The sequence below is a fragment of the Mastomys coucha genome, unplaced genomic scaffold (assembly GCF_008632895.1).
Source record: "Mastomys coucha isolate ucsf_1 unplaced genomic scaffold, UCSF_Mcou_1 pScaffold20, whole genome shotgun sequence".
NCBI lineage: Eukaryota > Metazoa > Chordata > Mammalia > Rodentia > Muridae > Mastomys > Mastomys coucha.
In genome coordinates, this window is record NW_022196903.1 from 112,854,372 (window position 1) to 112,876,696 (window position 22,325).

General features: G+C 39.0%; 1 protein-coding gene across 13 annotated transcripts in view; it reads right to left on the minus strand.

The window, feature by feature from the left end:
* The window catches only part of Erc1 (ELKS/RAB6-interacting/CAST family member 1), a 301,008-nt gene that overhangs the window by 121,844 nt on the left and 156,839 nt on the right, over positions 1 to 22,325 (minus strand). For all 13 annotated transcript variants that reach the window (XM_031383184.1, XM_031383186.1, XM_031383181.1 and 10 more), the window contains one exon: positions 9,443 to 9,603. In XM_031383184.1, the coding sequence (XP_031239044.1) occupies positions 9,443 to 9,603 (161 nt within the window). The remainder of the gene's footprint in view (positions 1 to 9,442; positions 9,604 to 22,325) is intronic.

Consider the following 22,325-nt stretch of genomic DNA (forward strand, 5'->3'; position numbering starts at 1 on the left):
AACAAAATACAAAATACTCAGGATACAATCCCCAGAACTAAAGGTTAATAGAAGGGCCCAAGTGAGGTTGCTTCGATCCCACTTGGAAGGGAGAAGAAAGTAATCATGGGAAAGAGAGAGAGGGAGAGACCTGGGTGGGAGAAGGGAGAGGGAAGGGGAAAAGGAGAACATCATTAAGTATGGTGGGGAGGGGCAGGATAGAAGAGAAGCCCTGAGGGGCAGCAGAAAGAATGAAAATATGCAACCTCAGAGGTTGGGAGGTGGGGGAACCCTCTAGAAAGTACCAGAGACCTGAGAGTTAAGAGACTCTCAGGACTCTCCTTAGATGAAATGCTCAACAGTGGGGAGAGGGAACTCATAGAGTCCACCTCCAGTACAAAGACAGGGCATCAAGTGAAGGGATTAGGTTGCCATTCCACAGTCAAGAACTCTGACTCAGAATTATTCCTGTCTAAAAGAACTAACTACAGAGACAAAAATGGAAAAGAGACTGAGGGAAAGGTGGTCCAGTTTTTGGCCCAACTTGGGATCTATCTCGAAGGGAAGCTCCAAGGCCTGACACTTACTGAAGCTATAGTATGCTTACAGACAGGAGCTTAGCATGCCTATCATCTGAGAGGCTCAACAAGCAGCTGACTGAGACAGATGCAGATACTTACACCTAACCAATGGACTGAAGCCAGGGAACCCTGTGGTTGAATTAGGGAAAGACTGGAAGAAGCTGAGGAGGAGGGTGACCCTATAAGAAGACCAGCAGTCTCAACTAACTTGGACCCTTGAAATCTCTCAGACACTGAGCCACTGGCCAAGCAAGCATACACCAGCTGGTCTGAGGTCCCCAGACATATATACAGCAGAGAACTGCTGGGACTGGCCTCAGTGGGAGAGGATGAGCCTAACCCTCCGGAGATTTGAGGCTCCAGGGAATAGGGAGGCCTGGTGGGGGTGGGATGTGTCGGATGGGGACATCCTCTTGGAGACAGGGGGGAAGAGGAATGGGATGAGGAACTGTGGGAGGGTGGACCAGGAGGTGGGTAATGACTGGACTGTAAAAAAATTAAATAAAAAAAATTTGCTATTTGAGAATTCTGTACAATGTTTAGATCATATTCATCCCTCCTGCCATATCCACCTGCCTTACCTATCAACCCCACTTTATGTCCTTTTTTGTTTAAAACAAACACAAACACACACACACACTCCAAAAATGATAAAGCATAGTTGGCACTGCTCTTATACTCTTGAATTTGTGGCCTTCCACTGGAGTGTAGTGAACCCCACCAGGTGCCAGACCTTTAGAGAAAAGTGATTATATTGTAATGTGTTTTGTTTTAAACAGTATCTCACCATGTAGACCAGGCTGGCCTTGAACTCAGAGGCCTTGTCTCTGCCTCCTAAGTGCTGGGATTAAAGGCATGTGCCATTATGTCCGGCTTCCAATATTTTATTTTTAATACTTCCACTGAGGGTGGGGTCCATACTCTGATTTGAATCCAATCACATTCCATTGCATCACATCTGTTTTTGTGGCAATAGTATGTTCATTGTTTTACAATGGCTACAGTATTATTATGCCTGCAGTGCTGCTTTATGATTAGGTTTTTTTTAGGTATTTATGGGTTTTTTTTGGCATAATCATATGAATTTTAGGAATTTTTTTTCTAGCTCTGCAAAGAGTAGCTCTTGGTATTAAAGTGACCTACTGTTACAGTGGGGCTAAATCTCATTTATGTGTGGGACTGGTTCTTATAAAATTGGTACTTCAACAACAACTAGGGGCATAAACTTACAAACTGTCCCCATGATCAATATGCAGTCCTCTTTACATATCTGCCCTTGCTAGTTCGTGGATTCCACTTATTTTGATAATCCACTCTGTTTATATCTTCATGGATGAAGTGAGTTTCTGACAGGCAGTATTTTGTTGGTTCACACTATTCACTAAACAAGCGTGTTTTCTTTTTTTTTCTTTTTTTTTTTTCTTTTTTCTTTTGGTTTTTCGAGACAGGGATTCTCTGTATAGCTCTGGATGTCCTGGAACTCACTCTGTAGACCAGGCTGGCCTTGAACTCAGTAATCCGACTGCCTCTGCCTCCCAAGTGCTGGGATTAAAGACGTGTGCCACCACCGCCCGGCAAGTGTGTGTTTTTAGTAAAGAACTAAGAGTATTTACAGTCAGGGTTACTTACTAGTGAGAGCTATGTCCTTTCTTTCTGTTTATTTTCTTCTTGCTTTACTTCTCATATGTTCTTTCTGTCTGATACTAATAATTCAAAGACTTATGGTCAAGCATGGTTATTTTCCCTTTCCTTTGATCTAATGTGTTGCTGAGGCTCTTGGTTCATTTTTCTATTTGACATTTAAAGGTCTTTACTCCTCAGATTTCTGTCCAGTTCTCTTTGTCATACGTTGCAGTAACATCCTTAATTCGCAGAACTGTTGATGCTTCTTTTCTATACTGAGAACTGTTCATCAGATTGGATGGGTATCTCTTCCACATGTGTGTGATGGGACTTCTTGGTGACTGTCTATAGACAACGTGTCTTAGGTATATCCTGGGCTTGAGTCCCATCAGGACTTTCATTCATGTCAGAACCCAGAAGGCAAACTCCCACTGAAGTGGAAACTTAAGGGTTCTTTGGACTGTTGGTTGGATGGTTTTTGCTGGGGCAAACATGAAGAAATGTTTCATTAAAGTGAACACAGGTGAAAGAGTAAGGCAGACTGGTAAAGGAATGATTGGCCTAAGATGACAGGAGAGAGGATGTTCTGCTACGGCAAGCATGTGAAAGGACATGTGATGAATGATTCTTTGCGAAGGACACACATGTATTGCATGTCTGCCTTATGCTGCATAGTTGAGCTGCATTTTTGTCAGGATTCCATGGAGAGAAAAGCACCTCTGGTGGTGTGCGGCAGTTTGTTGCTGCTTTGCGGGGCAGACCCAGGCTGATTGGCAGTGATGTCAGCTGAGATAGATGCACGTGCTGAGGCATGACACATGGAGGACATGTGATGCTTGGAGGGTATAAATAGGACTTGAGGGACAATGACAGAGGCTGAGTTAAGCTTCCGTATAGAGCTATTTGTGCAACAATTGGTCTCTAGTCTTAGCTGATCTTCATTTCCCTGAGAGAGGCACAAGTGAGAATTTCTCCTGGCATTCCTGTTGGCCCTGGTCCCTGCTGCTGACTCATGCTAAGGCTGAGGCCTGGCTGCCTCTGCTAGGTAGTGTCAGGAAGCTGACTGACAGGTACAGAAATAACTGAGTGATGCACATGAAGCCCTTCCCAGATGGCAGCACAAGTAGTTGAAATAAAAAACTAAATATAACATTTATTACACATTGTAATTATAGCTGTAAAGGATTTTTGCTTTGTTTTTTGAGACTGAGTTTCACATGTCCAGACTTAGGCTGGCCTTAAGCTGATGTGTGGATAGGATAACCTTGAACTTCTGATCCACCAGTCTCTGTCTCCCAAGTGCTGAAATGATACTTTCTCCTTGAAGAGAATATATTATACATATAATCAAGAATGATTTCTAATCCAGGCCTAGTGGCACAAATCTGTAATTCCCAGCTTCTCACAAGATTAAGGCAGCAGGATTTAGTTCAAGTCCCACCTGGGCTACAGAGAGAATTTATGGCCAGCCTGCGGAGCTCAGGAAGACCCCACTTGAAAAGAAAAGGAAAAATGTTAAGAGTTGGGAGTGGTAGAATGTCTGCTTCATACAGGAGGCTCCAGACCTAATCTTCAGAACTAAATAACTAAATATAATTGGGTGTGTGTACACTTTTAATAGTCTTTGTTGGACTTCAGAAACTTTAATTTTAGTAAACCCCTTCTTCTTTTTCTTGGATCTCTAACTGTTGGCAAAGAAGGAAAACAAAATTCCAAGAACAACGTTTAGCTTTTCTAGGTAAAGCTGATGATGAGGAAAAACAGGACATAATTCTGATATTTATGTTTCAGATGTTGAATAATAAGCAGGCTGAATGAAACACCTCAATTTTAAAGACTGGCCCCGTAAAAATCATTTTCTTCTACCAAGGTTGTTTCCTCTATATTCTAGACTGCTTTTCGAATTTTACTTTTTTTGAAAACTTGAGTAAAATTTTGGTGTTAACCTCATTTTTTCTCTTTTCAATGTCCCCAAAGTGACTTGTTTCTTACTTTTAAACCTGTTGCTTAGGCTATTTTTGCTTGGCTCCCTTGATAGTAGAGGCATATTATTAAAGTTCTGATTTTAAAGTACTAGCAGTTGAAATTTTGGGTGCAATTCATGCAGCAATGACACAGGCCTGGAAACAAGTATTACCTATGATTTGAAAGCCACTGTTCACTCTCTGACTCTCTTCTCTCTCTGACCCCTTTCTGCCCTACCCCCATGTGTTCTAGTCTGGCCTCTTCCCCCGAAACCCCACCCCGACTTCTCTGTTCCCTCTCTCTGCCTCTACTCCTCAAAGCCCCCAAATAAACTCTATTCTATATAAGAATTAAAAAAAGAAAAAAAGAAAAAAGAAAAAAGAAAGCCACTGTTCCAAAGAGTTTAATATTGCCTGTCACTTGGTTTAAGGTGGTATAGGTACTTGGGTGGAAAGCACACTGGTATTAAATGCTCACTGTGGAAAATAAACTCACAAATGCACAGTGTACTTTAAGTGCTGCCATGTAACAACACTAAGGTAGAGGGAAGCCCGAGTCTTAGATGTGATGGCAGTGACGCTCTATCTTTGTACTATTTACCTGTGGGCTGAGAGCATTCATACAGTCCTAATCGTTAATTAAGCTATTACTTAATATGCGGTGACTTATTTAATTAAAACCAGATCATACCAGTCTGAGAATGTCTTACAACTAGCTTTAAAAATTTATGTTATAAATCTAAATGGTAAGTTAAAGGAACTTACCTAGGTGAGGCTGTAGAAGGTTGAGGAAAAAGAAAATGGCCATTAAACAGACTCAAAGGTTGAATCAGCAAGGAGAAAGAAACAGTAGCCCAGGATAGAGATGGCAAACCAGCTGACTGATGGAGGACACACAGCTCTAGATTCCCAAGTAACTACAGAGATCTGTTTTTGTTCCCTTTCCTGAACAAATCAATTCTTAGAACTATTAAATTAATAGCCTGATAAACATATCTATCAAGAATGAGAAAGGGCTGGAGAGTGTAGCAGTTAAAAGTATTTGCTGCTCTTCCAGAGGATCTGAGTTTGGTTCCCAGCACCCCCACGAGGGAGCATACAAACATCTCTAACTCCAGATTCAAAGAATTTGAGACTCTGGCCTCTTCATGCACCTGTCTACATGTGAAACATACTCATATCACAAGAAAAATAAAAATTAAAAACAAAATCTTGTTTAAAAGGAATGAAAGTGTTTTCTAAGCTTTGTTTGACTACTAAGGAGAAGGGACTGCTACCTAAATTCAGAGGAGAGACTGAATCAGTTTATCTGAATCTTCATTCAAATTTGACTTAAAATTAAAATTACTATAGTCATTATCTTTCTTACTTTCTACTTTGTCCAGTTTCCTTTCAATCTTTTTTCTTTCTTGAAGGAAAGAGTCTAACATTAAAGGGTAATAAAAAAAAATCATAGTTAACAAAACTTCAGCATACAAAGGGAAAGAAGAGCACTGTGGGATGTTCCTTCTCCTTAAGTTGGTTACCCAGCTCAAATGTTCCTAACGGAGCACTGGCAGCCCCCCAAGAGCACAGTTTAACATCTCCACAGACTCATGGCTGCCACTTATCTGTAACAGATGCTCCAAAGTACTAACTACATCTGTTAGAGACGGAAAAGAGCTAGTCAGTCATTTTTCTTGGTTTGATGAGGCCAGGATTGCTCCAGAAAACTGGACAACTGTAGTGTGTTACTGAAGAATTTTATGTATAAATGGGTCATGTTGCCTTGTGGTGAAAGATGATTTCTCATTCTGGGTACAGAGCGATACGCAAGCATGGTCAGGTCTGCATGCCATTTCTCATGGCAACCCCCTCCATTTCTTTGACACTTCATGCTCTCTAGTTACGCGGACAGAACTTTTTTGTTTGCTTAATTGTTAATAATTTAATTTAATGGACTTAAAGAATCCCATTTTCCTATGAATCATCACCAGGAAAAACTAAAAAAAGGTTTACTATTAACTACTTACTGTACAAGATGCTGTTCTCAATACTATGTAAGCAATCCACTGATCATTTCTTATGAATGATCATCATTTTTAAAATGAAAATGTTGCTGGGTAAAGAGGCTGGATAAGGTGTGAAGCCACAGAGCTGGTGAGTGTACAAGGTCCAGGTTCTCTTACTGCTGGGTATGCTCTTCTGAGTCACTGAGTATAGACACACACCATCAGCCTCACATAAATTAATAACCACAAAGTACATCCTGAGCAAATCCTTAGAAACAGGAGACACCACAGCCAGGATGATTAGAACTGACCCAGCATATGGAGAATAGGAGTCCAAAACAGAATGAAGACTGACTATGTGACGGCTAATCTTGGCCAACCTGACTACACCTGCCGTCCACTAATCCCAAGTAGCTGAGCACACCTTAAGTCTGGATCTTTTTAGGTTGGAAGATACCCCACCCCAACCCTATTATTTAAACCATCTGAGGCAGAAAGTAGGAAGACCACTGTGAATCTGGGCCACAGCTTCCGGTGGCAGCCGATGTAAAAGGAAGCTTTGCCTTTCGGCTGCCCTCACTCCCCTCACTGGCAAGTCTTTATTTTGTTGCTGAGGCATCCTTCAGTGGTATTAAAACCTAATTCTTTGGGGTTCCAATGTATACTGCAGTCGGCTGAGGCATACAGCCTTGGGAATTCAACACTACAGAATTCTTGGACTCTCTGCTGTGAAACAAGCGCTGTTGGACGAGCAGAACAACAGCCTGTAAGCCGCTCTAATAAATACCCTATTAACAGTTCTATTCCTCTAGAGAACCCTGACAATATACCTTGGTTAGGTAGGGAAAATGAACTGAAAATTTACTAGAATCAGAATCCTTAGCATGTCATTTACATATAATTCTACTTAGACTAAATACACAGTTTTTAATAGAGGATTGCTAAATCACAGTATTGTTGTGTTAAACTTAAGAAAAAAACACATTAAAAATGCTTAGGTGTTTCACATTATACTGCAGATGAAAAGAACACTAACTGGTGTTTTGCGCCATTGGGAGAAACATACCAGCTGACCTACAGGACCATGAGGAAAGAGGTCTGGTACCATTTTTCCTATAAACAATCTGGATAGAGGTTAGGCATATGACAACCAGATGTTTCTTAGAAGGAGAGTGATAGACAAGCACCTTACACAATATGAAGACAGAGATAGAAGGGGAAATTTAAGTGTAACTTAAAGCCTGAAAACTTTTAAAGCTTTTAAGGTGGCAGAATGTATATGACAAAACTTGTGAAATATCTGAGTTAAATCACCATAAAGTCTGGTTCAGTGGTTAAGAGTACTGGCTGCACTTTGAGGGGACCAAGGTTTGATTCTCAGTAGCCATATGTAACCTGAGTTACAAAATGCCCTCTCTGGCCTTCATACACTCAAGGTGGACTTGTACTGCATGTGTAAGCAAACACTCATAGAATAAAAACATAAGTAAATCTTTAAAAGAAATATCATGATGTCATAGTTATACAGCACAGATGACTAAGAAAGTACGAGAGACAAGTCGTCCCTAAACAGCAGGGGGTTAGTGTTTTATTTCAAGTTTTTAAAAATTTCTATCCTCTATACTCTGTTAATCATACATGAATCAAAATCTTATTGATAAGTTTTGCTAATTATGGTATTTATTTTCTTAGAATAGGGTGGCAAGGAATTTTATAGTAAACTCTGGTACTGTGTTACTACAAAACAAACCCACACAATTACCTTTAAATTCCAGCACTTTTTAAAAACATTGTTTCATGCAGTATCAATAATAAAAGGAAATTCCAGTAGCAAACAAATCTGTTTTTCTGGAAGTTGCCATCTGAACTGAGTGGGAAAGCTCTGATAAGAAAATGGATCAACTGTGTTCAGAAGATACAAAACAAAACTCACCCAGTGTTACATTCCCAAGAAGCTGGCAAGATCCTTAGCAACTGCACTACCCAGGTACTCACAATGGAGCTACAGTTCAAGCAACACAAAAGAGGCACTGAGAAATTAAAGCCTAGGTGGTGGAAATATTATTATTTTAACTAGAGAGACTGTGTATTGAAGAAAAGAAGGTGACAGGCCAGGAATGGTCATGAGAGAAAGCACAGGAATATTAGAGAGGATGGACGAGCGAGTAAGATAACAGAGGTAAGAAGCCCATGTTACGAGGAACAAAGAACATTTCTCAGACAACAGAGAAGATGGCACAAATACAGACAACTTTACATGGACTAAGGACTAAGGTAGCCCACCAGAAACTTGGGTTCAGCGGAGCAGGAGAGTGTTTTAGATGCAGGTGATGGTTGTTAATTGTAAATGAAACAGTACTACTACTGGAACTTCAAGAGACATGGAGACATACTTGTTTTTAACAAAAGGTCACAAAAGACCTACTTATATGTAATAGCAGATACAGATTTCAATCTCAGGAACATCACGATAGGAAGCAAGAAGAAAAAGAACATAGCAATGCTTGGCTGAAAGTGACAATTTTGTAAAAATTAAGTGTCTGGTGGGGCAAAATATTAATTAGCAAATCAATAGGTAAGAATATGGAAATTCACTACATATTACTGCTATGCTTAAATTTTTTCTTAAATAAAAATATTACATATTCTGTGTTTGTGTGTGCTAAAGTGCATGTGTAAAAAGTAGAGACAACATTGTGAAACTGGTCCTCTCCTTTCACACGTACATGGGTTCTGGGGACATAGGTCATCAGACTCTGCAGAGTAGTTCTATGTGCTACGCCACTTTGCCAGTCCTAGATTAAGTACTTTTTTTTGTTTGTTTGTTTTTTGAGACAGGGTTTCTCTGTGTAGCCCTGGCTGTCCTGGAACTCACTCTGTGGACCAGGCTGGCCTCAAACTCAGAAATCCACCTGCCTCTGCTTCCCAAGTGCTGGGAGTAAAGGTATGCACCACCACTGCCCAGCAAGTAAGTAAGTACTTTTTTAATGTGTCTAAGACAAGAGAAGTCAGGTCCAGTAAGACTTGACTTCCAAAGATGATTATAAACTTTTCAAGGAGTAATTCCAAAATACACACATTAGCACACTGTAAAATTAAGTACAAAAGAGGTAAAAAAAAAAATTAATTTGGTTTGAGTAGGATTTGTGCCATGCTTGAAAAAATTTGTTCTAGGAAGTAGGAGAAACAAGCTGGCATTGCACGGTAATTTGGCTACACGTGCTAGGATAATACACAAAGACAGAAGACGTGAGTACACTTATCTCAACTAAGTGGAGCCAACAAACCAAGGTGTGAGACTTACTTCATCTCCAGAACTTCCTCCAAGTGTTTCCTTCTCTCTGCCCGGAGGTTGGTTAGATGCGTCTCCTTCTCAGCCAGAGACTGCTGAGTGGAGGACAGCTTAGCTTTCATGGACTCTAGTTCCTGCTTCACCTTCTCCATGGCCATCAATAGCTCTTCCACCTATGACAGAAACACACAGAAAGGAAAAGAGTAAAACACCATTGTCAATTGCAGAGAGTGCTACTGGGCCATGGGAAACTCCTGAGCCGATAAACTGGAAGGCACACAAGGTCATTTTGAAATTTCCAAACTTTTTCTGATCATGTATATAAATAAACAGGGTGTAGATTTACATCTGTGGTATACTGTTTATCCATGACTGTAAATTTGGTTCTTAGCAAACAACAACACACACACCTACCCTACATTCCCACATAAATAAATAAATAAATATAATAAGAAAAGTTAAATGGGGGGGAGGGAGAGATAGGCCTAGCAAAGTGGCCTAGCTAGTAAAGTGCTTGCTTTATAAGCATAATGATGATTGATGGCCTGAATTCAATCCTTTGAATCAAAAACAAAACAAACAAACAAACAAAAAGATCCAAGAGTCAAAAGGAGAGAAATAACTCCACAAAGTCCACAAGGCTGTCTCCTGACCTCCACAGGGGGCATGTGTGCACTCTGTATATCACATATACACCAGCCCCACATACAAGAAACAAATAAAAATATAAACCACAAAATGATAACAATTATTTATAGGGGGATCTTAGGAAAGAACAGACAAACCTGAGTAACAGAAGCAGCACAGACAGGGAGCAGTTTACACATCTGGATTACGTTCTATTGCTTACACCGTTAAAGAGTTCTTTAAAAAAACCTAAAACTATATGATCAGATAGAAGAGGTACTATGCTTTAAAAAGCTCTTGGCAAGGGAAAGCCTTGACAGAAGAAGATCTGGAACGAACAAAACACATGTGCCAGGGAACAAAACTACAGAATGCTAAAGACAGAGGAAGGTCTATACGTCAGAAGTCATTTTCCCTTATTCTGATTATTTGCCAACTTTGAATTACTTAAATAAATATGCTTAATTAAAAAGCAAACACTATAGCAACGAAAGCAGGTTATTTCCAAAGTGCTCTCACAGGAAGCTTGGAGCACGGACTGCTGAAGCTTGTATTACATCACGGCTCATCTTGCTAATGACTGTTCTTTTCAGAAGCAGAGAGAGGGACTCTGCCATTCAGTTATTCCTACATGAACCAATTTTTGTGCTAAAAGTGAGAGCTGTTTGGAGACAGAGCTACAGTAAGCATACAGAGTTGTTCACAGGCTCCTTCTAGTAAGAACCTAACCACACCAGGTACTAAACACCAAGAAAAGCATCTATGTACCCACATTAATTAATTAATTACTTAATTAATTAATTAACGTGTACGCACACACGCGCACACACACACATACGCATATATCTTCCTCTGAGCCAAGCTGACCCTTGTCCTAATGGGGTCCTCACACTGTTGGTTAGATCTCCCTGGGGTACGTTTGCAAATTTTACAGGGATATACATTAACCTCAAATTTCTAGAAACCATGGATAGAGTTAACTGTATTCATTTAATTCATGCAAAACTTTTCTAAGATTGATTATTTATGTTAGGTGGTGATTCTTATGTTAAGAACAAAATCAGTGGTGGCCATGCACCATGTACAGGTGTTCATGTACAGAAAGCGTGGGGATGTAGTCACCAACATTTGTTGCCAGATGTAGACAGATCTCAGAAGTCTCCCTATCATTCTGTGTTGCAACATCCCTAGAAATCAAGCATGTCAGTTTCTTACATGCTCTAAAGAGTTTGCTTAACACAAGCAAGCATGTATAAAGAGTCAAGTCTTCCTCTCCTACACAAAAAGGCTACATATACCCCTTTGTAGCTAAACACATTTTGGTAAGTCTTTTATAGAAGTGCAAAATACAGAAAGATACATAATAAATATACAACTTGAAAAATGTGATTCAAGTCAATGTACCTTGTTAGGATGTAGATTAATAAACAGAATACTGTCAGAACTCAGAAACGCCTTCTATATTACTGTGCAGATAAAAAGTATTCTACCATTCTGTTTTTCCACACTTGACTATCTCAACTGTTTTAACTTTGTGAATGAGATTATACAGCATACAATTATCTGGATTTTTCACTGAGATCCATCCTTGCTGATCATATTTCTGTAATTCCCAGAATTACATAGCCTAATTTGAGTAAACACTAAGACTTATTTTATGAGTGGAGCCTAGTAAACATATTATTTCTTCTATGTTTGGAACATTTTGTGCCCTGTGTATGATTTAAAGTCCTAGAATACTAGGTAGGACACTATCTTTATAAATTCTTGATTATTCATGTATAGATTTATAAAATATACACTGCAATAGTCCAAATTAAATTTTGATGGGTATATGTATCTAATTTATCTTACGGCACAAAAAATTAAGTTCATGTTTTAAAAAAAATCCCAATGTACTTTTAGACAAGATAAGGAATAATTATTTAGAGTCAGAAAAATAGCAGTGCCTCACTGCATACAATTACTTTCAAATTTCAGAAACAAGCAATGTGATATATTTTGTGTTTACAGAAAACCTAGAGCCTATATCAATTTTCAAGAATTAACAGCAAAACAGACATTTATCCTTATCCATGGTTCTGCTTCTTGCAGTTTCAGTTACTAGTCTAAAAACAGCAAATGGAAAGTTCCGAAACTACACAATTTCTAACATTTTAATTATATAGCAGTCTAAGTAGTATGATGAAACCTGCTCCTCTATCATGAATTATGTTAACTACTGTTTGTCAATTATTTATGTGTATTGTCTGCCTGCAGATCCTTTAGTAGCAACCTCAGGGATCGAACCCTCACTTGCTCTTACAGTGCTTGTGCTCAAGTAATGTTTATTTTTCTTAATAATGGCCCTAACATGCAAAGCGATGTTGACAATGAGAAGGTTAAAGGGCTGTCTTTAAATAAAAAGGTATAGTAAGGTGTGCTGAGAAAGAGGCCGTATCTACATAACTTCTAATGCAGTATGTCGTTCTAATGATTTTATTACTGTTGTTATTCTCTTACTGTGCCTAATTCATACATTAAACTTTACTGTATGTATATCCAGTATGTTTTGCAGTTTCAGGCATCCATTGGAGACAAGTTGAGAAAGAATCCCCCACATGTAGGAGAAAACTATTATACCTATCTCTGAACAGTGTAAGTGGAATTATTTCATTGTATCCCTCTACATTCCTGAAAAGCAATCTGCATTCTTAATTTGTATAATTTCTTTCCTGCCTGCCTGCCTCCTTTTTGTGAGACAGCTTGATGGTGGCCTAAAAAAATCACTAAGACTGTGCGTGAAGTCCTAATCTCCCTGCCTCTAGCACCATGGGCTAGAGTTACAGAACTGTAGCACCATGGCCACTGCATCCTTTTTTTTCTTCGCCCCTCCCCTATTTCTTTTGTTTTTAAAGATAAGGTCAAGCTGGTCCTAAATTCATAGATCCACCTGCCTCTGCCTCCTTTTATGACATTTATATCTATGTGTGTGTGCATGCACAGACACGCGTGCACGCACACACACACACACACACACACACACACACACACACACACACCATATAGGTCCCAAGGACTGAATTGAGTTTGTCAGGCTTGACAGCGATCTCTTTTACCTGCTAAGCCATCTTGCCAACCCACCTACATTTTTTTAAAAGTAGATGAATGTATTTCAAAGTAAATCACTGCTGATTTTTATCATTTCATAAATGTGAATAATTAGAATTTTCTGGCTTGTTTCATCATGCTCTTTGTTTTCCTCTTTTTCCAAAAGGGAAACCATGAGGTTCCATCCTGAAACCAAGAATGAAGTAACTCTGCACTCCAGCACCTGAGCTGGAGGCGGGACAGCCCAGAAGCAAGTTGACTGGAGTTTAGCACTAACAGAACAGACTCCTTAGAGCTGGGGAGTTGGAAGTGGAGGAACCCGATTCCAAATTTTGGGTGAGAAATGTACAAATGAGCTTTGCTGCTAGAAAGCAAGCAAAATAAGGATTGCTGTAAAAGAACACCCAAAGCCTAAAACCAAGAGTAGCTTAGGAGGGAAGAGGGATGGAAAAGACTAAAATTACAGAGAAAAGAGAACTTAACTGGAAAATCAAATCTGAAGACTGACACATCTCAAAATTGGTCTTCAGCTAAAGAATGCAAGGTTAGAATTTTAACATATAATTATCAAACAATGTAATATTCCATGTTAGTAGACTACAGTACAAAATAATCATCCCAATAGATTAAATATTACTATGCTATATAATAATTAGATTGTAGTATACAATATATTATTAATTATGTTATATATTATAGATGATTATATATAGATAGTTAACAAAAACGGCATGACAATTCCTAGCACTTTCAGGATAAAAACAACTTAAAATCTAAGATTAGAACTTCTTCACTTGACAAAGACATTTATGATAAAGACTGAATGTTTCCCTCTAAGGCTAGGGTGGCTGCTTTCATCATTCTCCTTAACACTGTAATGGAGATGACTGACAAGACAGACTAAACTTCAGGCAATATATGGCTGCTGAGAGGAGACCCAGCCTTCTCCAAGGATGAGTCCATGATAAGCATCCAGTCCCATCAGTGAGCCCAAAAAGTATGTACACAGGAGCAAGGCTAAATGAACTCATCCAGGTTTTATATATAAACATATTTGTATGGATTTATATATGAATATTTTAATAATGAGCAAACAATAAATTTCTATACAAATATATTTATATATAAAATATATACACATACACGCATAAAACAGTAATAAAGAATAAGAGGTTATAAATTTGTCAGGCAAACTGGAAGGAAGAGAGGGGAAGAGGAAATGCAAATGCAAAATCATCATGAAAAAGACAGAAAACCTTGGTGACTCTTCCTTCTTAACTTCAAGGTACACTGTAGAGACACAGGGTTGGTACTGACAGAATGACAGACAAGTCAACCAAGGGAAGGAAGCACAGTCAGAAATGAGAGCTAACTTTTATGGTCAATGGGTTTGGAGTCCCCCCCCCACCCTTTTTTCCTTTATAAGACTACTGCTAAGGCAATTCACAGAGGACAAAGGCAAAGTCATCTACACTTTTAATTTCCTATGCTATCAAAGTCCTGACAAGATGGCACCCTTGTCCTGTAAAACCTGCAACACTTTCTAGATTCACTTGGTAGTTTCCTAAAACTGTAATTTAACATATTCCTCCATATTCAGATTTCCTGTAAACTTTAAAACCTAAAGATTTCCATAGACTGGGCTTTGACTTTTTGTTATTTTCGGACAGTATCCCATTATGAGAAGATCATGTAATTCCTATTGTCTCAAAAGGAGATACCTTACGGCTCACTGTTGTTACACAGTTTTCTCAATTATCTTTTAGGAACTTCTTCTATTATCTCCTTTAAAAAATAATTTATTTTTTGAGTGAGGCATGTGCCACAGTGTGTATATGGACTCGAGGACACCAGGATCAAATCCAGGTCATCAGACTTGGAAGCTAGTGTCCTTATTGCCTGAGCCATTTTCCAGCCCCAGATATGATTAACAACACTAATATGTGAGGATATAGATATTTTAATTATTTAAGGACCACTTATATAGTTTATTTCTTGAAATCCCAAGTCTAATTTATCCCTAACTGCTTATTTCTGTTATTTTCTTAATTTCACAGAGCTACATACAAATAAGGATTCAAATCACTTCTCCCAGTTCAGAGCTGTTCTGTTACTTCTGTCTCAGCATCTTCTGATACAGTATTTGAACATAATTTATCAAGCACATATTCTAAGATTTAGAACTATGTTCTGTTTAACCTTTTCTTTACAAAAAGTCACATGGTCATTTCCTACTTGGCATCACTGGTAGACTGAATTAGTGGTCCCCATTATCCACTCTTCTACAGCAGGGCTTCTCAACTTTCCTAATGTTGTGGCCCTTTCAAAGAGTTCCTCATGCTGTGGTGACCCCCAGCCATAATATTTTCATTGCTACTTCATGACTGCTTTTTGCTCCTGTTGTCCACCACAGTGTAGTGTCTGATGTCCCCCTGTGAAGGGCTGAGAACTGCTGCTCTGTAGGACCAGCACACACTACACCCAGGCTGCTGTCATCATCTCCTGGCATGGACAAGACCTTCACTTTGGCTAGGCTGTGTGAGCTGCCTGAGCAATGGATTGTTAGCTGATGTGACACAGGCTGAGACTACTTCTGGCACTGCCAAACTAACAATCTTCAAAGTAACTGCTGACCACAGGTATGTCCTCAAATGAGCCATGTTCCTATTAAGTTTTCTAAGACACCAATATAAAACTCTGGACTTGAAATTTGTGGGAAAGTTTTAATTTTCATTTTTTCAGGTTCTCCTCATATTTAGCAAGCTTTGCCAAGTACTATTTTACTTGGCATTGATAATCTACTCTAAATGTTCAAATTACTGGCAAAGACACCTATCGTTTTAACTTAACTCTGTGGGACTAGGAGTTACAAAAATACAAGCGTTCTAAATATCATCAACTGAGCATCAGTCCTTCCTTCCTGGCTCACCAGAATCACTGTGGACTCTGCGGTTGCCCTCTGTAGAAGCAGGCTTAGGTTGGGTAGCTACTTGCTCTTCCTCCTTGGGCTGCTCTGGACGGTTCCTTCCTTATTGTCAAAGTAAAGCCCCAGATGCGAGCCTGAGAGTTTTCCAACTATTACTTTTGAACTCTGCCTATTTTTACTCCTGTGTTTTCCCTAGTTTTTAATTAACAAAAGTATGTATTTCAACAATACTTTTTAAATTGTTTTCCTAGTGTCTAGTCCACAATGTTGAATAACATGTTCTACTTGAGTTCAAAACTTTCACTTCTTGAGTTTCTTGCATTATTAGTAAAGTACAACTTTTTTAGAGAATACCTAATTTCCTATGCATTTGAGTGCTAGGTTTATAAAGTATTTCTGCCTCTAATCATACATATATCCAAGTAAATTTAACTTTTTCCTTAGATTTATTTATTTTATTGTGTATGACTGTTTTGCCTACATGCCTGTATATGTACCATGTGTGTGACTGGTGCCTGAAAAGGTGAATGTCAGATCCCCCAGAATTGGAGTTGTGGACAATTGTGAGCCACCATGTGGGTGTTGGTAACCACACCAGGATCGTTTGCAAAAGCAGTAAATATTCAGGAATGCTGAGCCATCATTCTGGCACCTCCAAATAAGCTACAATGCGTGTTATATACAAAGCAAGAATGGTACCCAGAAAGCAGGATTTCCAGCTAATCACTTGATTTGCTGTCTGGCTACAAGTCAGGAAAAAAACCTGAAAGTCAATTCAAATTATCCTCTTTTCTGTTTCCTTTCTGCAACCCAAGAGAACACATTCGGTTAGTGAATCTGGCTATCCAGAACCAATCAATCAACAACAGCTGTTAGAAAATTTGGAGTCACTGTCCCTGAGAAATGAAAGTATGACAAATGAAGAAAAGGAGAGATAAATCTTACACTAAACAATTAAGAAATTCTCCATTTTAAATGTGCTTTCACATTTCGCAGAGAAATTTTTAAATAGCAGAAGTTTTAAGATAAACATTCAAAAATCCCTGTTAGAACTGGAATTCAAACATATAGCCTAACTGTCTACAGTAAAATTAGGGAGAAAGCTCAGGTCTGACAGTGTGTGATGCCAACAAGACCAGATGGTTTGTTTAAATCACAAGCTAATAAACTTTTACACAAAACAAAAAGGGAGCAAATTATGACTCAACCACAGACTATTTTCCTTAAAAAAGCAAAGCAATGGGGACCTTCCAGTCAGCATGCTTTTCTTCCCATCATCCTCTGCTCCACAACTAAAAGCAAAGGACAGTTTGCAGTTTTCATATTGTTTATGCAGAATCGTGGTAGGACCTCCTTGGAAGAATAAGTCTGCTGGAAAAAGAAGAAAATGACTAGAAGAGAAGGGGAATGGTAAAAAACAAAACTGAAGCAAAAGACAGCTCTCAAGATGGCCTAAGGGCTGCAGTCACAATGGAAAGCAGTCCCATGAAAAGCATATCAGTTTTCTCAATGTCAGTAAAATTCTAGATTAAGACTCAACCTGCAACCAGACATGGCAGGGCAGACCTTTAGGCCCAACACTTACAGACTGAAGCAGGAGGATCTCTGTGAGTTTAAGACCCTCTCCTTAAAAAAAAAAAAAAAAGATTCAACATGTTGCATAATTTAGAAGGGATTGGAGACAAAAAAAAATTACAGTTAAAGGCTGATACACATTCCTGAAATATTTAGAACACACACACACACACACAAACACACACAGTCTCTGTCTCCTTTCTCTCTCTGTCTCTATCTCTCCCCTCCCTCCCCATCCGTCTGTCTCTGTCTCCTTCCCTCCCTCCCTCTCCTCCCAGCCTCTGCTAACTATTACTTTAGGTTTCTTATAATTGTTATTAATGGGGATTTGATTCTTAACAGAGCTTTATGATATTATTTACACTACAAATTATTTCCCCAATATTTATTATTGCTAAAGTGAGGTGCTTCTTTGACTAATAGGAAAATATTACTTTGTATAACTGCTCTGAAAGGCTTTGCTCCAAATATGTATTATGTTATTATAGCTTCACAGGAATTGTATGAAATAGGTATTATTGCCATCATTGTTATAATTTCTATGGAAGAAAAAGGTTTAGGGGCTAAAGTTCTTTGCCAGGGGAAGCAGAGCTGATTGCCACCTGACTCTGTCTTACCCCCCAGTGAGTATGCTCTACTAAAATGCATCTGCACTCCCAAGAAGCACTCTCCAACGGGCTTCTACAATGAATTATACCTAGTGACTTATTCCTGGGCATATCTCCATATCCAACAAGGTATCTTTCTTCCATTATTCTCCTGCCCAACAAAATACTTGATTCCTACCACTGTCAGATACCGTGCTATGCATCAAAGACTATCTTTATACTGTGTGCTACAGTCACCAATTATAAAACTTAACTGTAACCCAAGAATGTACTATGCAAAATAGTACACGATGCCATGAAAATATATAGCACAAGGCCCTGGTGTTGTCTCAGGCCCTAAGATGGGGAGAATAAAGCATTACAATTGTTCCCTGTGTACAACAGCAGTGCCACAGGAAAACACGCCTCAATGAATTAAATTATCAAAATATCAGAAGCTCCAGAACAAGGAAGGGAAGGTACTAGTGGACAGAGAAGTAAGAATGGACAAAGAAGGATCTTGGGCTGCATTAAGAGATTCCTCTGCCATTTGAAATGTCAATGGGGGAGAGGGAGGTACCAAAAGGATCTAACAGAAGAAAAGGATTTAGAAACTTAAGACAATTATTAGAATGATGGGCAAGAAAGTGAAGGAGAATAGAGACAGAAGGGAGAGCAAGACAAATGTGCTAAGGTGAATTAAAAAGCAACTGAACTGCTATCAAAAGGCAGTGAAAGCGTGGTACATGAGGATCGCTAGGCAAGGAAGCCGATGACGAGAGTGAAGAGAGTGGGTGAAGGTGGAGGCAGACTAGATCAAACTAGATCAAAGCAAGGTTTAGAATGCCTGAGCTGGAAAGAAGACCTGCACTGGAAGTGAAAGCCAGTGGTCCAGAAACTGAGAAAACAGTTACAGATGGTTATGACATAGATATTCTCACTAGGGCTTCAATGAGAACCTTCAATACTACAGCTGAATGCATGAGCCTTCAGAATCGGGCTTCTTATAAGAATATAAGGCTTGAAGGTCAATAGGAACAGGAAACACGGTGATACAACTGGGAAGTCCAATGACTTAGAAGGTAAACACAGGACAGATGAAAGGTACAGGAAGGATAAGTCAAGAAAGCACAACCCAACAGGATGATACTGTGGCAGAGCTCATAACAGAGGGCTTATTTCAGGACAATGTCTGAGACAAACTTCACCAGTTTATCTGAAGAGAGTCACTAGTCCCAGTGGATCAGGACATCGAAATAAACCAGAGCCATCAAAGAGATTAATTTTTCATATCTATAGTCTCTGTCTAAAGGACTTCACTATATTTTCTAATCTGTTCACTGAAATTTCTACTCAGGAAATTCCAACTGAATACTGACATATGCTAATGGTAGCTGGTACTAGCTCAGCTTATGTTAGACTCCAGACTACCTGATATATATCTATGAAGAACCCAAGTATGAGTCACAGACAACAGACTTAAGGAAAATACCTTTCCAAAATATAGCATTGAGTCTTGGCAGATTTCTTGACTTTTTATATATTGTGCATTTCCCCCATTAAATCAATACTGTCATATATAGTGACAAAATAGAACTTAGTAAACAACTTAAAAAGTGAATATGCTCAACTGGGTGAAGAATTTATAAAATGCTTTTGCCATCTCTAAAGTACATCACTTGTGTAACAGTAAGGGAACTAGAAGTATGAGGGCAGTGGAGACAGGCTGGCAGGTGGCAGGACGGAACACTTATTGTCTACACCTTCACTCTGGGGCCTTCAAGGTTCTGGTAACTAATGTGCAACTGAAGACAAATTTTAGAAGAGATAGGAAACATGTCCGTATGAATGAAATGCTTCTTTCAAGAAATCTCAGCTTTCTTGGTTTTAAAAATTTTCAATCAAGTCAGAAGCTTAGGTAGATACACTCTGTAATAACCACTCAACGCCCTAAGTGAAACCTGAAAAGGTAAATGCCACCAGTAACACCTGGGCACACATGTTCCCAGCAGCTATCAGCTTGCTGCCAGGACTTCTGTCGCCAAGGTTGGGGAGAAGCTGTAAGAAGAGAAACGTTTAGTTGTTGACAATTAAGAGTAAAATTTGTCAATATAGCACCCAAACAAAAGTAAAAGGGACCTGCACTGCAGACTACTGCTTCAGCAGGTTGGCTTTCTCTTTGCTTATGTTTGTGTGACTAAGTATCTTCTAGTATCTGGTTGCTTCGGCAACAAACAGGTTCACAACACTCAAGAAAAATTTTTTTAAAAAGGATGTAATTTTCTGTATTTCTGGAAGAAAGAAGGTTATAAATAATGTAAATACCAGACCACAATTTCTTTCTCAAATAGTACTAATGAAGAAACAGCAACTATTTTTTTTTTTTTTTTTTTGGTTTTCGAGACAAGGTTTCTCTGTGTATCCCTACCTGTCCTGGAACTCACTCTGTAGATCAGGCTGGCCTCGAACTCAGAAATCCACCTGCCTCTGCCTCCCAAGTGCTGGGATTAAAGGCGTGCGCCACCACCACCCGGCAGACTATTATTTTTAATTAAGTATCCCCCTCTTCTTTTGGTGAGGGCACAGTATGGCATATATGGAGTCAGAAGACTACCTGTAGGTTCTTTGGGGTTGGTTCTTTCCTTCTACCACTTGGAATCTGGGGATTGAACTCAGCTAAACGAATGTGGAAAAATAAATTAGTCATTTACTTTATCAGAAGTTTACTTTGCCAGAAAGACAAAAAAAAGGGGGGGAGGGGGAGAATTTAATGTCTAACAAGCCAAGAATGCAGAAAGGGAACTCCTTAGTATCAAGTGAGTACAAGCCTGCGGGCTTACATGAAGACACTACCACCTCCCAAATACACACACACACACACACACACACACACACACACACACACACACACACACACACACACACACACACACACACACTCAGCCCATAATAAGGCTCAGTGTTTGAAGGGAGTCTTTATAGGTTATTTCAGTGTGAGACATGAGTGGTTTGCAAAGGCATGTGTGGCTTGATTTCTTTCCTCTAAGAAAGGGTCTTAGAGAAGTTAGGGGACTTACTAAGTCACAACTAGTAAACAGACTAAGGAATAAAATTCATACCATTTTATTTTTAATCCAATACAATTTACATTAACCCCTAGTGTATTCTTAATAGTTTATAAGAAGAAGGAAATAATTACCAAACTAGAATTTAGGATGTAACACATACAAGAACTATCTATTGGGTAGGACAAATCATACTGTGGCACATTTCTCTAGGAAAATACCTTGCATTGCAAACATTCAGTATGATGTACCTACATAAAGATAATATGTACCTATACACAGAAATCATTGAGAAAGAAGCTGCCTCTGATTCTGAGGGCTCATCGACTGTTGCATCTTGGATAACTACTGCCATGATCAGTAACTGGGTTTATTAGACTTCTCTGTGGGAGATATGAGAGTCCAAACTGCTCAAGCACTATATATGCTCAAGCACATGTATAATCATAAGCAGATTATACATGCAATGCTGTAGATTCCTCAAATGCTCTCCAGTATGGTAGATCTCACACAGTGTAGACAAAAGTACAAGACATGCCTACTATGATAACAGTATCCACAGGCTCTGGCACTCATCTCTGAGGCACAATTTGGAAAGTGGCACTCTTTTCTTAGGTCCACTTTGGATTAATTTTTCATTGGATTGCAACTTTAGAAAATATCAATGAAAAATTAAAATGCAAACCTTTAGGCATAATTCCTGAATGTCAAGAACTATGTAAAAACATTTTTAACTTTTAAAAACATGTTTAAAAGCAGTCATGATAACTAAAAAACAAATCTAAATGCATACCTTAGAAAATTACTATTAGAAACCACTGAGATCTTGAGTGTTGGTCCTGGTGTGGTTACCTCCTGGAGCTTTAGACCTGCTGCAGTAGCTATCTACTGACCCCACTGGCAAAGTGACAGAGGGAGACACTACGACTAACACTTCACTACTCTAAGCTTTATACTTTATTTCCAGATGAATTTTAAATGCAATAAGAAAACAGAAGATCAATGTGAAGCAATCTAATGAATCA